Source organism: Quercus lobata, chromosome 6 (assembly GCF_001633185.2).
Source record: "Quercus lobata isolate SW786 chromosome 6, ValleyOak3.0 Primary Assembly, whole genome shotgun sequence".
Lineage (NCBI taxonomy): Eukaryota > Viridiplantae > Streptophyta > Magnoliopsida > Fagales > Fagaceae > Quercus > Quercus lobata.
The window spans coordinates 2,310,531-2,324,356 of record NC_044909.1 but is presented as its reverse complement, the minus strand read 5'-3'; the positions used below and the strand labels follow the sequence as shown (position 1 = coordinate 2,324,356).

The 13,826-nt window shown below is 33.6% G+C and overlaps 1 protein-coding gene across 1 annotated transcript; it reads left to right on the top strand.

Annotated features, from left to right (window-relative positions):
* The first annotated feature begins 678 nt into the window (after positions 1 to 678).
* On the top strand, positions 679 to 2,971 carry LOC115994647 (F-box/LRR-repeat protein At4g14103-like). Its single transcript, XM_031118865.1, has 6 exons — positions 679 to 828; positions 918 to 983; positions 1,072 to 1,128; positions 1,339 to 2,385; positions 2,474 to 2,617; positions 2,693 to 2,971. Exons 1-6 carry the CDS (start codon positions 679 to 681, stop codon positions 2,969 to 2,971), a joined length of 1,743 nt encoding a protein of 580 aa, XP_030974725.1.
* Positions 2,972 to 13,826: the final 10,855 nt, after the last annotated feature.

Below are 13,826 nucleotides of genomic sequence, written 5' to 3'. Positions count from 1 at the left end.
CAGATGATGCTTCTACTCATAAGCTCATTTCAAGTTGCCCAGTGCTAGAACAACTGTTTATAGAGGAATGTGGAATGAAAAACATTCGTTGTTTTAACATTTCTGCCCATGCACTCAAGTGTTTGGCCATGGAATGTGCTATATTAGATAATAAATATGCTACAGAATTCTGTGGGTATAAAATTGTTATTGATGCTCCAAAACTTGAATACCTTAGACTATATGATTATGTAGCAGAAGGGTATCATTTTAAGAATCTAAAGTCACTAATTGAAGCTCAAGTGCATGTGGATTTAAGCACTCGAAGGATAGAACAAAGGGATCGTGCTTATTATGGTCAAAAAGTACTGGAGCTAATCAAAGGTATTCATAATGTCAAGGTCTTGCATCTAACTGGTGATTCTATGGAGGTTAGCTTTCCTAACACTTACATTTTGTCCTTTTAAAATCTTCTCTCTGGCTCTCTTTCAGTATGCTAGTCAATTACTTTAGAGTTAAGAGTAGTGTCTATTACACACACTCTAATAGTGACTTAAAGTCACGAGTTCCCTTGTAAATTGCAATTTGTGTGTGATATGTATACACCTAGTTGTGTGCACTACTCATTTCTCATTACTTAATATGATTAAACAAGACACCTTTCAAGATTTGTTGATTTGACAAGTATTTTTTTAATGAATGAAGGCTCTCATGTTATCAGGTAGCAACCTGCCTACACTGCATAATGTGAGCCATTTGGAGGTAAATGCTAACAAACTTGTTGGATGTATGTTTTTGCCGGACCTACTCAAAAGCGTGCCTAACATACGAGCTCTTGACATTGGAGAGGTGAGTTTGTATTAGATTAAGTCTTCACGACTAAGCACTATTTCTGAAACTTGGTTTTTGTAATTGTTATCAAACATATTGGATGGCAGTTTCTGTCGAAGTTTCTATCGAACCGAAGTAGAATTGTGCCTAACGTAGCTCTCGCCCTAAAAGAGGTGAGTTTGTATTTGATTAGTCTTCACTAATAAGCATTATTTCTGAAACTTAGTTTTTGTTATTGTTATCTAACATATTGGATGACAGTTTCTGTTGAACCGAATCAAAAGTGTAATTAACATACAAGCTCTCGACTTTGGAGAGGTAAGTTTGTATTTGATTAGTCTTCACTAATAAGCACTATTTTTGAAACTTAGTTTTTGTTATTGTTATTGTTATCAAACATATTAGATGGTAGTTTCTGTCAAACCGACTCAAAAGTGTGTCTAACATACAAGCTCTCGACTTTGAGTTTGTATTTGATTAGTCCTTGCTGATAGGCAGTATTTCAAAAACATAGTTGATTTTTTTTAGGGCCTTGGAAGCAAATGGGGAGTGGCGGAATACAAGGGCAGTATTTCCACAATTAGCCACAACATTTTTAAGAAAGCCATAGTCCAAGAAGCCGAAGACAGGGTTTATCATAGCGAAAAGGAAGAGAAAGATGGAATCAACAGATTACCGTACAAAGTGCTTTGCCACATCCTATCTTTTCTTCCAACAAAATATGCGGTGGGGACATCCATTTTATCCACCACGTGGAAGAATCTTTGGTCTTCAGTACCCAGTTTGGACTTTGATGATGAGTTATTGTTACATGGAAGAAAGCCTTGCAGTAAATCAACACAAGATTTGAGAGTGAGCTTCTCAAGTTTTGTGAATAGAGTGCTTAAACTACACAATGCACCATGCACACACAGGTTTCATTTGAAATGTGGTCAAGACTATGAACCCTCACAGTTGAATGCATGGATTTGCAGTGCAGTGTGTGGTAAAGTTCAAGAGCTTGATCTCTGTTTCCCCATGAGAAACTCTAAATACTCTCTATATTGTGGCCTTTTTACATCTACATCACTGGTGTACCTTAAACTAGGAACAAAATTTGTGCTCAATGTTCCTGCTTCCGTACTTTTACCAAGTCTCAGGACTCTCCATCTGAATTCAATTGAATTTTCAGATGATGACTCAACTCATAAGTTATTTTCTAGCTGCCCTGTGCTAGAAGAACTGTCTATAGTGAAATGCGGAATGAAAAGAATACGTTACTTTAAGATTTCTGCCCCTATATTGAAGCGTTTGACCATTGAATGTGCTATAGAAGATGAATATAGTACGGAGTTCTGTGAGTACAAGATTATCATTGATACTCCAGCCCTTGAGTACTTTAGATTGTATGATTTTGTGGCAGAAGGGTATGATTTAAAGAATCTAAAGTCACTAACTGAAGCTCAATTTCATGTTGAATTAAGCACTCCAAAGTTGGAACAAAAAGGCTATGCTTACTATGGTCAAAGACAACTGGAACTAATGAAAGGTATTTGTGAGGTCAAAATCTTGCATTTAACTGGCGATTATATGGAGGTTAGCTTTCCTAACTCTTATATTAAATCATTGATCATTTTAAAATCTTTCTCTCTCTCTATTGAATATTAATCTTTGTTGCTTGAAGGTTCTCAAGTTATCAGATTGCAACCTGCCTACGTTACATAATGTGAGCCATTTGGAGCTGAGCATTAACAAACATTCTGGATGGCAGTTCTTGCCGGACTTGCTCAAAAGCTTGCCTAACCTACTAGCTCTCTACTTTCCAATGGTGAGTTTGTATCTGATTAGTTCGATCTGGCTGATAAGCAGTAATTCTGAAACTTGGTTTTTCTATTTTGCTTAGGGACTTGTACATGAGCGGGGAGGAGATTGCCCACGGGATCAACCTGAGTGGGTTCCTCGTTGCTTGTTGTCTTGTCTCAAGAAAATATTAATTTGGCAATTTCAGGGGCAGAAAGGTGAGTACAAGCTGGTGAAGTATTTGTTGCAGAATGCAAGCGTTTTAAGTGTGTTCAGTATAAAATCTCATAATAATTTGACTATAGAAGAAGAATTGAAGATTAGTAAGAAGTTGTTGTTGCTGCCAAGGGGCTCAAAGACATGTCAGGTTGTATTTTCATAATTCTACTTCCTATTTTGTATAGAAATTTATTATCATCGAAACTTTATAAGGGTAAACAAATACAAAACACAACAGGGTCATACTGCTTGCGCTATAGGCTTGTTACACACTACTACAATGCATGCGTTACAAAGGACCTACACTTGTTCTTCATTTGGACTGAGGTCACCTTGAATGATGGCCCGCCTATATTGGCTTGTTTGTACTCCTGTAGTTGGAAACAAATCTCTATTCCTAGCAACCCATATTGCCCATGTTAGCATCAAAACCATTCCTCAAACTATTTATCCCCGCATTTAGTGTTAACTTGTTCAAGGAAGGCTGCAAAATCTCTTTGTGAATCCTTGCTCCACTTATGAAAAGTTTCCTTCGTCGATGATGATGTATTCGTTGCTAAAGGGCATTGCCACAAGATATGAAATGTAGTTTCATCCTGCTGTGGCAAATGCCGCATGATGCTTCAATCTCCACCGCTCGGCTTCTCAAATTCTTTGTTGTTGGAAGAATTTTGGTACATTCCCTCGACACAAAGTGCTTGACCTTTGTTGGGATAAATGGAGAGTCCGTTTCTTAGTCTGGATTGGTATGAGGTAAATCTATGGCTAGAATATGCCAACATCATTTAAAAGAAAACAATTAATGCTAATTGGAGACTTTAATGGGGCATAACTTTAATCTCATTGTTCAACTCTTCGACAATACCAAAAGCCATTGTTCAAGGACAGAGGTAGCCTTTGACTTGGGGGCAATTGTCCCTCCCAATTTTTTCTTAAAAAAAAAAAAAAAAAAAAAAAAGAATATATACCGGGTATTAATCTTAGCAATTTTGTTCTATAAAATTATACTTTGCCCTCTTAGTAATATTATTAGTTCTTTTAAGAGTGATGTTATAATCACAAATTTTTCTACAATATTTTTATAAGAGAGATGTTACGTCTACAATATTTTTACAACAAATTACAGGTGGTTAGTTAGTTGTTATTGGTTCAAATTTGAAACTAACACTAAGATTACTTTTTTGCTCCAACAATAACAACCAGTAACAACCTGCCACTTCGGATTTGTTGTAAAAATATTATAGACATATCATTTCTCTTTTTATAAACTCTTGAGGTAGCAAATTCTTATTGGTTCGTATCTAAACCCACAATTTACTCCATTTTTTTACTTACCAATAACCACTCACTATATTAGTATTTTGTAAAAAAAATTGTAGCTCTCCTATTTTTTTTCTTTTTAAAAAACCATAAAAAATCTATAAATTTAAAAATTAATACAAAATATCTAAGCCCAAAAAAATTAGCCTAACAAAAAAAATTACCAATAGTGAAACTAAAAAATATTTAAGTTTAATCAACCAATTTTTCCCAAAACAAATAACCCAACCTTTTAAAAAATTTCAAACAAAATAATTGTCCTTACCTAACAACAAGCATCAAAGTCACAAAAAAAGACACCTTAAGGTGTGTTTAGATACCTCTTATCTTATTGAAAACTGAAAATAATAAAAAAATAATTTCTGGATTACTATTCACACCGAAAACACTGTTCATTTGCCTATTTGCACTATTCATGTCCAATGAACAGTGTAATAGGTGCTAGTTAAAAAAAAAAAAAATGGCTAAAACGCATCAGCGTGAAAACACAGACACAATCCAAACACCTTCCTAGTTGCTAAGAGCATCCACAGCAGTGGAGCTAAATTTTTAGCAATTTAGCTCCACCAAAAGTTACTTTATCTATTTTACCTACACACATACTGCAGCAGTGGATCTATTTTAGCTTTCAGCATAATAAAATAATATAAACATCACAATAAAATATTATAACTACTACAATAAAATAATATATTCCACTACCAAAAAAAATATTACACCACCAACCTCAACCACCTCTACCATCAACCACAAACACAACCACCACCACCACCACCACCACTACCGGCAGTCCACAGCAAAAAAAAAAAAAAAAAAAAACCACAACGAGCACAAGCCCACTGCCACAAACACAAACACAAACCCACTTGCCCACAATAGATCGGAAAACATAAACACAAACCCACATCGGCGCTGGGCCTCGCAGAGAGAGGGTGGAGCTCGGTCGGCACTGGGCCTCGCAGAGAGAGGGTGGAGCTCGGTTGGCGCTGGGCAGTGAGGAGTGGTCGGCGCTGGGTTGGGCTTCGATCGACGATTGGCGCTGGGCAGCGAGAAGTGGTCGGCGCTGGGCTGGGCTTCGATCAGCGATCGGTGCTGAGGAGTGGTCGACGTTGGGCTGGGCTTCGATCGGCGATCGGCGCTGGGCAACGAGGAGTGGTCGACGCTGGGATGGACTTCGATCGGCGATCGGCGCTGGGTAGTGAGGAGTGGTCGACGTTGGGCTTTGGAGCAACGGACTGAGCAGAGAGGTCGGTTTGATTAAAATGGAGGACTGGAAGAGGAAGAAAGAGGAAGAAAGAAGAGACACCGGAGAGAGAGAAAGAAAAAGAAAAAGGAAAAAATATTTTTTTAATAAAAGAGGAGAGAGGAATTTAATAAAATAATATTTTTTTCTTTTAGATGTTATGAACAGTGCACATCTATAAATAGATGTGCACTGTAGCAATGGAGCTAAATTTTTTAGATTTAGCTCCACTGCTGCAACAAGGTTTTTGGGTTTGAGGAGCTAAATTTTAGCATTATAGCATTTTAGCTCCACTGTTGCAAATGCTCTAAGCCACCATACACAACCAGCAGCAAAGTCGATCCTTATATATAAGTCTTAGCTTTGTCCCTGGTTCAACCCTTTGACAACATGTTGTTAAGTTTACCTAGAGAGGGGAAAAAAGGCTGAATACTAATAACAAAACAAAGAACAGGGAAGCAGGAAGACGAAAAGACTGAAGTTGTTAGATTGATTTAGAGTTGCTGGGTTGAATCTATTATTAAGTGAACAATCTTCCTCTACTTCACATTCACACAGGTAAACACTCTTCTCTTTCTCTGTTACGTTATTTTCTCTTTTTGATTTTATGTTCTATTTGTAATGCATTCATTTGGTTAATTGGCAATTGGGTTTGGTTCTCCTTTCTTATTAGCATTTTCTTTTTCTGGATTTTGTTTCATTTTTCGTTTGGTTGCTGAAAACGAAGGAAAGTGCTTATGTCCACATGTGATAAACAAATATCTCCTCTTTTCAACATTAAACTATCTAGAATAAAAATCACCTCATTTGTGTAGATAGAGAAAAAGTATATATCTTGGCAAAACAACTTTCTTCTTATAAAAAAAAGACAAATTATAACTTACTCACTTATGATTTGACCGAAATTTAAGTTGCCTACATGTAATTTGAAATTTAACAGTTTATCCACCTGAGGTTAACTTAGTTAGAATTCAGTAACCCAAAAACACAAAAAAAAAAAAAAAAAAATACATAAAAAATACAAGATCAAATAAGATAAAAAAAATAACCCAAACAGAACACTTGCATCATGGGATTTTAAATTACAATTTAACAACTTAAATTTTGATTAAACTTCAGGTGGGTAAAGTATCAAATTTTAAACCACATATAAGTAATTTAAATTTCGATCAAATCACACGTGGGTAAGTTGTAATTTATCTATATACACGTAAAAATAATTTGCTAACTATTCCTGAATTCTTTCAGTCTAACTCTAAAGTCTAGAAAGACAATGCCGACAAATCTTGGGCACTCAAATTTCCTGCCAATTCAAATTTCCTGATTTGTGTTGCAAGGTATTGAGGTAGGAAGAGTTAAACAGATGGGATGTCCTTGTGCATTTCTTCAGTCTCTTGTAGGTTCTCATGTCTGCATGCCAATAGACCATTTGGGAGTTCCCAGGCTTTGTCCAGTGGGCTTTTATCAGATTACATCAGCATTGGGTAGATAGTGCTATAAAGGGCACTTTATTGAGTTCAAGGTTTCCAGAAATAGGAATTGTTTCTTTCTGTTGTACACAGATGACACCTATCTTCTGTTTGATCTCAATTTGTATCATTTTCATGTTTGTATTGTATATAGGGATTTTTCCGGCCTGGAGAGGGGAGGGAGGAGGGAACTGGGGGCAAATTTTAAATCTCTCTTGGTCAACATGAAGGATCATTGATGTGTTGGTTTTAGGGTATCGTAGATTGGTTTAGGAAGTATCATTTTAAAAAGGTTTTGGAGTATTTTTTATCCCTGCCCTCCATCCAGGATGGGGTTTGGTCATATGATTAACATGTGACTTCTGTAAAGACTGCAGTCCATGCATGATTGCAGAGGAAATAGTGTTAAGTAATAGATGAGAAGGAAAAATATGTGGAACACACACACACACAGAGAGGGGGAGAGAGAGATCTTAGCAATTATGCCAGGTAAAGAAATTAATAATAATAATAATAACCCTTACTAGTTACTACTTCACTATAACAGTAAAATGAACCATACCTGCTGTTGGATACCTGCAATGTTAACACTATTAATTTGCTAGTAGCTGCTGCACCGCTTTAGGACTTGACAAAGGTAATTTATGCTGACTACCTAACCAAAAATTACAAAGTATGAAGCCAGATTGACTATATTATGACCATTTCATACGAAGAATATATATCCTGTATGAACTTAACTTTTACCTTTCTTGTTAGCATGCACGTCATCAAGGATATATATGAAGGAATAATGGGCCGCACTAGTTGTTGATGTGATGATACTTGGCCAAATTCAATATTGATGTTAGATCTTGATTGTTTGTCTGGCTGGTACAGTTGAAAAGGGAATTAGAAACTTTCTTTTAACAGGTTTGGCCTTAAACACCTCCATCAGTGATAGTATCCGACTTTTAAGTTGTATTTTAAACTTGTTCCATCACTTTTTTACTGTATTGGAGATTTTATTATGCCCATATTTTGCATTCTTTTTTGAATTATATGTTAGTGGATGCTGTCTTTTTGTTTCCATCGTCCCATTGTTAGCCCAATTTCTTTTGGGCAATTATGTTTACAAGAAATTGGTCTAATTGGCGTTTTGCTTTACCGGCAATTATGTTTGCAAGAAATTGGTCTAATTATTAGACCAAATTATGTTTAATTAGACCAATTTCTTGTAAACATAATTGCCCAAAAGATCCCAACCAACCAAAAACAAAAAGACGGTTTTGGCGTTTTGCTTTGCCGACTTCTCCACCAAGTGTGACTAGTATTCCTGAGATACCCTCCTCCTTTTTTTTATAGATATATAAAGGTAATTTGGTTTGGAGTGTAATTAGAGCACTGTATTGGATCTTTTGCCGTTGAAATGTTGGTTGAAGACGTGGAAATTAAGGGACAAATTAATGTGGGTTTAGGCTGAAAATTTTGTGTGTTGGTGTTGGAAGAGGGGATTTGCTTACACAAACAACTCTCTAGAGCATCTCCAAAGGCTTCTTTAAAGTCAATTTTAGAATATCAACACCCTCAAAAACCCACTCCAACAGTTTCTCTATCTCTATTTTTTAGAGTAAAGTTGCTACAGTATTTCTCTATAAGTAGAGATCATTGTAACTTTTACTGTTCATCCTTCAAATATTTTTTTCTTTTATAATAATTAAGTATTGAATAAAAAAAAATGTTAGAAGATGTTTAGTTATTAAAAAAGAATAAATAATAAATGAAGAAATAATATTTAAATGAGATAGAGAATCTGTTGGAAAGTGTATTTGAAAAAGTGGGTAGCTAAAAAGTAAAAGTCACTGTTCATTTTTAGAATAATAAAAAAATTTGAAGAATCTGCTGCAGATGCTCTTACCTTGATTCTTTAAAAAAAAAATTTCTCTTACTTTTTTTTACTAGTGACTGCTTGAAAACAACTTATTTAGCTGAAACTAAAAACTCTTTGTCTAAAATACTTTAAAAAAAAGAAGAAGCTAAAAGCTAGCTAGATAAATGGTACAGTAAACCCTATAAATAGTATTAAAAAGTGTAATAAAACTTATAAATAATAACAAAAATAAGCTAAAAACTCTATAATAAGTTGCGGGTTTCATCACTTCCAAAACACACTCTTAGAATATCATCCTTTCAAGAAAAGAAGTTCTAGATTTTGTTAGTGTAACTTGTCTTTTGAAGAGATGAGATTTAGGTAGACCAAAACTTTTAAAATGGTCACATTAGTTTTAGCAAGATCAACACATGCTTAAGGAATTGTCTTTCAAGAAACTAATTCCATGTGTAGATACAAAATTAAGAGCAGACACCATAAATTAAAATTCTTTAAAAAAAATGTAGAGACAAAAAAAATAAAAAATAAAAAATAAAACTACTATATCTAGTACTATTTTGCCAACATTTTTTTGAAAACTAATTAAACCAAAAAAATTTAAAAAAAAAAATTGCCCCAAAATAGTATACAAGAGTAAAATTGATATAAAAAAAATTTCCATCCCGATAATCAAACCGGAATAGTCATAGTCATTTAATGTTTGTCATATTCCTCCAGCAAAGAAAAATAACACTACATTTCGGGGAGACAACCTTGACCTATGATAATTTAATTATAGTAATATTGGAAGAAAACATTTTGGAACAGAAAGGTTATGTTAGGTGAGGCTCAAGTGTCAAGTGATTTTTTTTTTTTAAATAATTATTATATGCTCATATTGTGTAATTTAGTACTGTATGTATTGTTATATGATTATTTAAATCCCCACTCCTTTTGGGGTGGTTTCTCAAAAAAATATGATTATTTAAATAGAAAAGAAAAAAATTATTTAAAAAGTTAAAAAAAAATTAGAATTTTAAAAACAGAATGAAAATAGAAAAAGGAACGGCTTGACTGGCATATACACTAGTCAGATTTATAAAACTTTGTATTTGTTATTGAAAAAAAAAAAGAAAAATGAGGTGTGCTAAATCAGCCCGTAGTACATTTCATGTCAATTCAACTTGCTTGTCATATTCTAAATTCTCCTTACACTATGTTTCGGTTCTTCTTTTTCTTTGTTTATTTCCTTTCTAGGGAGCAACGCTCATGTGATCTTTCCACTAATCTATTTCCTTCTTTATTTTAATATCCTTCGAATATATTAAGTGTTTTTTGGGATCCAGATGAAAAAACCAACGTGTCTTGTCTGGCGTTTTCCTCTTTTTTTTTGTCTTTTTTTTTTAATTCACGCATTTCAGGAGACAGAGCATTGTTCATGTACTGTTTATATACTGTTTATGGGACCCACAATTACTTTATTCATAAAATATATATATTAAAAATGGATCTCACGGCATATTCACACATTTAAAAATTATTTATTATAATATTTTTAGTTTTCAACAAAATAAGTTGTAATACACAAATATTCCCTTTTCACCTCCTCTGTTCATGACACGAACACACAAATATTCCCTTTTCACCGACACAAGTTGTGGCTTGATATGGTCTATTGGTGACAACTTATTTAATTTGAAATTGAAATTTTTTTTCTGAAATTGTACTAAGTATGTTTGTTCCTTAAAAAAATTGAAAATATAAAAAAAAATGTGAGAAAAGTAAGGTTCTAAAAAGTTATACATAAAAGTAAAAAAAGCTAAAAACTAAAAACTAAACTTATAAACTCATGCATTTTTCAAAAAAAAAAAAAAAACTTATAAACTCATGTCAAACACATTTTAAGAGTTTTATTACTTGCAAGAAATGAATGGTTCAAGTGATGGTGGTTCGGCAAATCTATTGTACCTACAATGATAAACCCATCAAAACTTTGGTGGTATATATGATATTACTTTTACCGTCACATGACATGAGTCGATGAGTTCACATTGAAAACCCCCTTTTTTTTAGTCTCTTCCCTCTATTTTTCTTTTAAAAAATTTAATAATTCTTTTTCTTTTTGAAAATTTTGTTTCTCTTGATGGATATTCACTCTAATACTTGAAGGGTTGTCTTTCAATTATTATTTTTAAACTATATTAATTTTTTAAAGATATGCTATTTTGTTGCCATTATTTTTTAGCTTGTGGTATTGTTAATTATTTACTTCCAAACCGCTGATTCAATCCGACTCATCATTCAATGAACTATTCTTGCCTCTAATCACATTCTTTCTAAGTCATCATAATGTGACATTTTATTAAAATTTCAAGTTTTGACCTTGAATATATTTGATTAAAATTCTCTTTAAACTAGACAATTCTCAAAACATAAGGTTGATTTTCATTAATATATATATATATATATATATTTTTTTTACATTTTCAATAAAAATGTCCAAGGTTTGTGTCCACCCTACTTAATATGTATAAAACAAAAATACCATGAACCATGCAACCAAACATACAACCCTTTAACACCCCCATTTTAGGCCGGATAATACCTTCCTAAGCCCTAGAGCATGGGCATTGAGGGTGGGTCTCAGGTTCTAACTTTAGGGTAGCATGTTAGGACTTAGGATAAATTATGATAGATTAATAACTAGTTCAAAAAAGAAAAATCACAAGTACAAATGTACAATAGTTTCTAACTAATTAGGATTCAAACTTTACCTTCAAGAATCTTATCCTTTAATCCTTTAAAGGTACTGTTTGATTTTTTCCCAAAAGAAAATTTAAATTCAAATTCCCATTCCTACATATTTTAGTTATTCAAAAGGAAAAAAAGGAAAAAATTCAGCCTTTATCACTTAAAGTTTCTTAAACAAATTCTAGAAAACATTGTCATATGTTGCTTATTACGCTTGACCACTCCATCATAAGAAAAAATTCACCAATAAGGTGGTATTAACAATCAATAAGTTTAGTGACACAGTAGGTTACAGTTAACTCAACTAGTAAAGTCTTCGATGGTTGTATAAGGGATTTGGGATTCAATCTGCGCCTACACCAAAAATTGATTGGTGTTTTGGACTGATGATAAAGAGCTATCATCAGGTATTTTTCTCTCTCTCTGACACACACACACACACACACACACACGCACGCATGCACGCACGCACGCACGCACGCACGCACACACACACACACACACACACACATATATATAAATATTTATATGATTTGTTGTTATTGGTGTATAATAATAATAAGAGAAAGTGTAAGTACATATTTTTTGTTAAAATGTAATGCAAAGTGTATACTTATACTTGCACCTAAGCCAAGTTAAAGTGATATTTTTTAAATGTTTGTTAAAAATATTAGGGCAAAAGTTTAGCTCCAAATTTACTTGGAACATTATTCTTCACAACGTGAAAATTTGTAAGACTATTCGTGTATATTATTTAGAATAAAGTTTGGTTGCAAATTAATTTGTAGCTATCTTTTCCAACTAATTATGTGATGATTTATAAGATTATTCATTGCATTATTTAAATATGTCATATGACACATTTAAAAAAGTTACACAACTAAAACTACAAATGAATTATTTTTTTAATCATGGATTAGAGTAAGATCACTTCAAACTAGTTTAGAGTTTAACTTTATTTTATTATTTAAACAAGATTCATGATTTATTAAAAAAAATAAAATGACATTGTGGGGGGGGGGGAGCTGAGGACCGAGGAGTTCAATCTGAGGACGAATTTGCCCAATCTAGGCAAAGGCAAGCAAGCAAACTTCCAGGACTGCGCCTACCTGAGGAGAACAAGATTGCCAAAGGACAACTGGAATCCCTTAAAGGCCCAATGATAAGGGAAGTAATAGCAACGAGAGGGTACAAGACCTGCAAGGGTGGTGGGAGGAAGTTTCTTGAAGAAGACACTTCCCACCTCCACATTCAATGCTCTGCACCAACCTAACCAACTGCATTAATGAGAAAATGACTCCTGAATAGTAACTTCACAGCTAACAACTCCCTTTACCACCTCCAGAAGAGTTTTGATGGGACAAGTATCCTATGGAATCCCTTGAGACGTACAAGTGGAGGTTTCGGATGCAAGGGAAAGAGCTATATAAGGAGGGGAACCCCATAGAAAAAAAGGATGAACATTTTCCAAGAAGAAAGGAACAAGTGAGAGAACAAAGAAGTATGTTGTATAGCAATATCATCCTGACTGATCAATATAAGACCCATCCTCGAACTTGCCAGAGGAAGTATTTTCATGGAATCCCTAGTTCATTTACTTCTATTTCTCACTTAAGCTCTATTAGCTTTAGACTTGGAACAATTTCAGTGTTGCACTTGGTTTAGAATCCCTCTCTATTAAAAATTCATTATTTGGGCTTGGTTTGAAGATCCAGGTAACACTGTTCTAAGTGGGCTTAGGCCATTACATTTCTAGCTCTTATAGACATGATTAAAGTTATACATAAATGATCTCTTCAATGGCTACACTAGCCCAGAGCATTGTGGAAAATTGTTTCAAACGGTCTAAGAGCATTTGCATTTGTATATGCATAATAGAAAAATGTGTCAAATTTACACATTCAAGCCCCAAAATCACTCACATTAGTCAAGCTAAAGATGTGGAAATTTGCAAAGTTGTTATACTAACCATGTAAATATACATTATTAGAGCATTCACATCAGCTTATACAAAAAATTTCGTATATTTTAGCATAAAAACCTACTTTTTCTATTTTATATACTCACTTTTCAAAACAATTCACATCAGATTATCTATTTTACTCTACATTACATTAAAATATCAAATTTTCTTGATTTTTTAAAATTATTTCTCTTTCTTCATTCACAATAATTACTATCCACCTTCTTTCTTCAACCTCTGGCTATGTAAAGATGCAAACTAAATATTGTCAGTGTAAATTTACATAGTTACTATAGAAACTTTGCAAATTTACACATTTTTAACTTGATTGATATAGTTGACTTTTTTTTGGGTTGAATATGTAAAATTGACAACTTTTTCTATTTTACATTGTTTGATGCAAATACTCTTGTTGTAGCTTTG

Bases quoted from the DNA above. Each gene is read 5' to 3' on its own strand.
- LOC115994647 (XM_031118865.1), top strand. From the start codon at position 679: ATGAAGGCTCTCATGTTATCAGGTAGCAACCTGCCTACACTGCATAAT. The intron at 829-917 runs GTGAGTTTGTAT...ATTGGATGGCAG, and splicing joins GAGCTCTTGACATTGGAGAG to TTTCTGTCGAAGTTTCTATC. The intron at 2,618-2,692 runs GTGAGTTTGTAT...TATTTTGCTTAG, and splicing joins TAGCTCTCTACTTTCCAATG to GGACTTGTACATGAGCGGGG.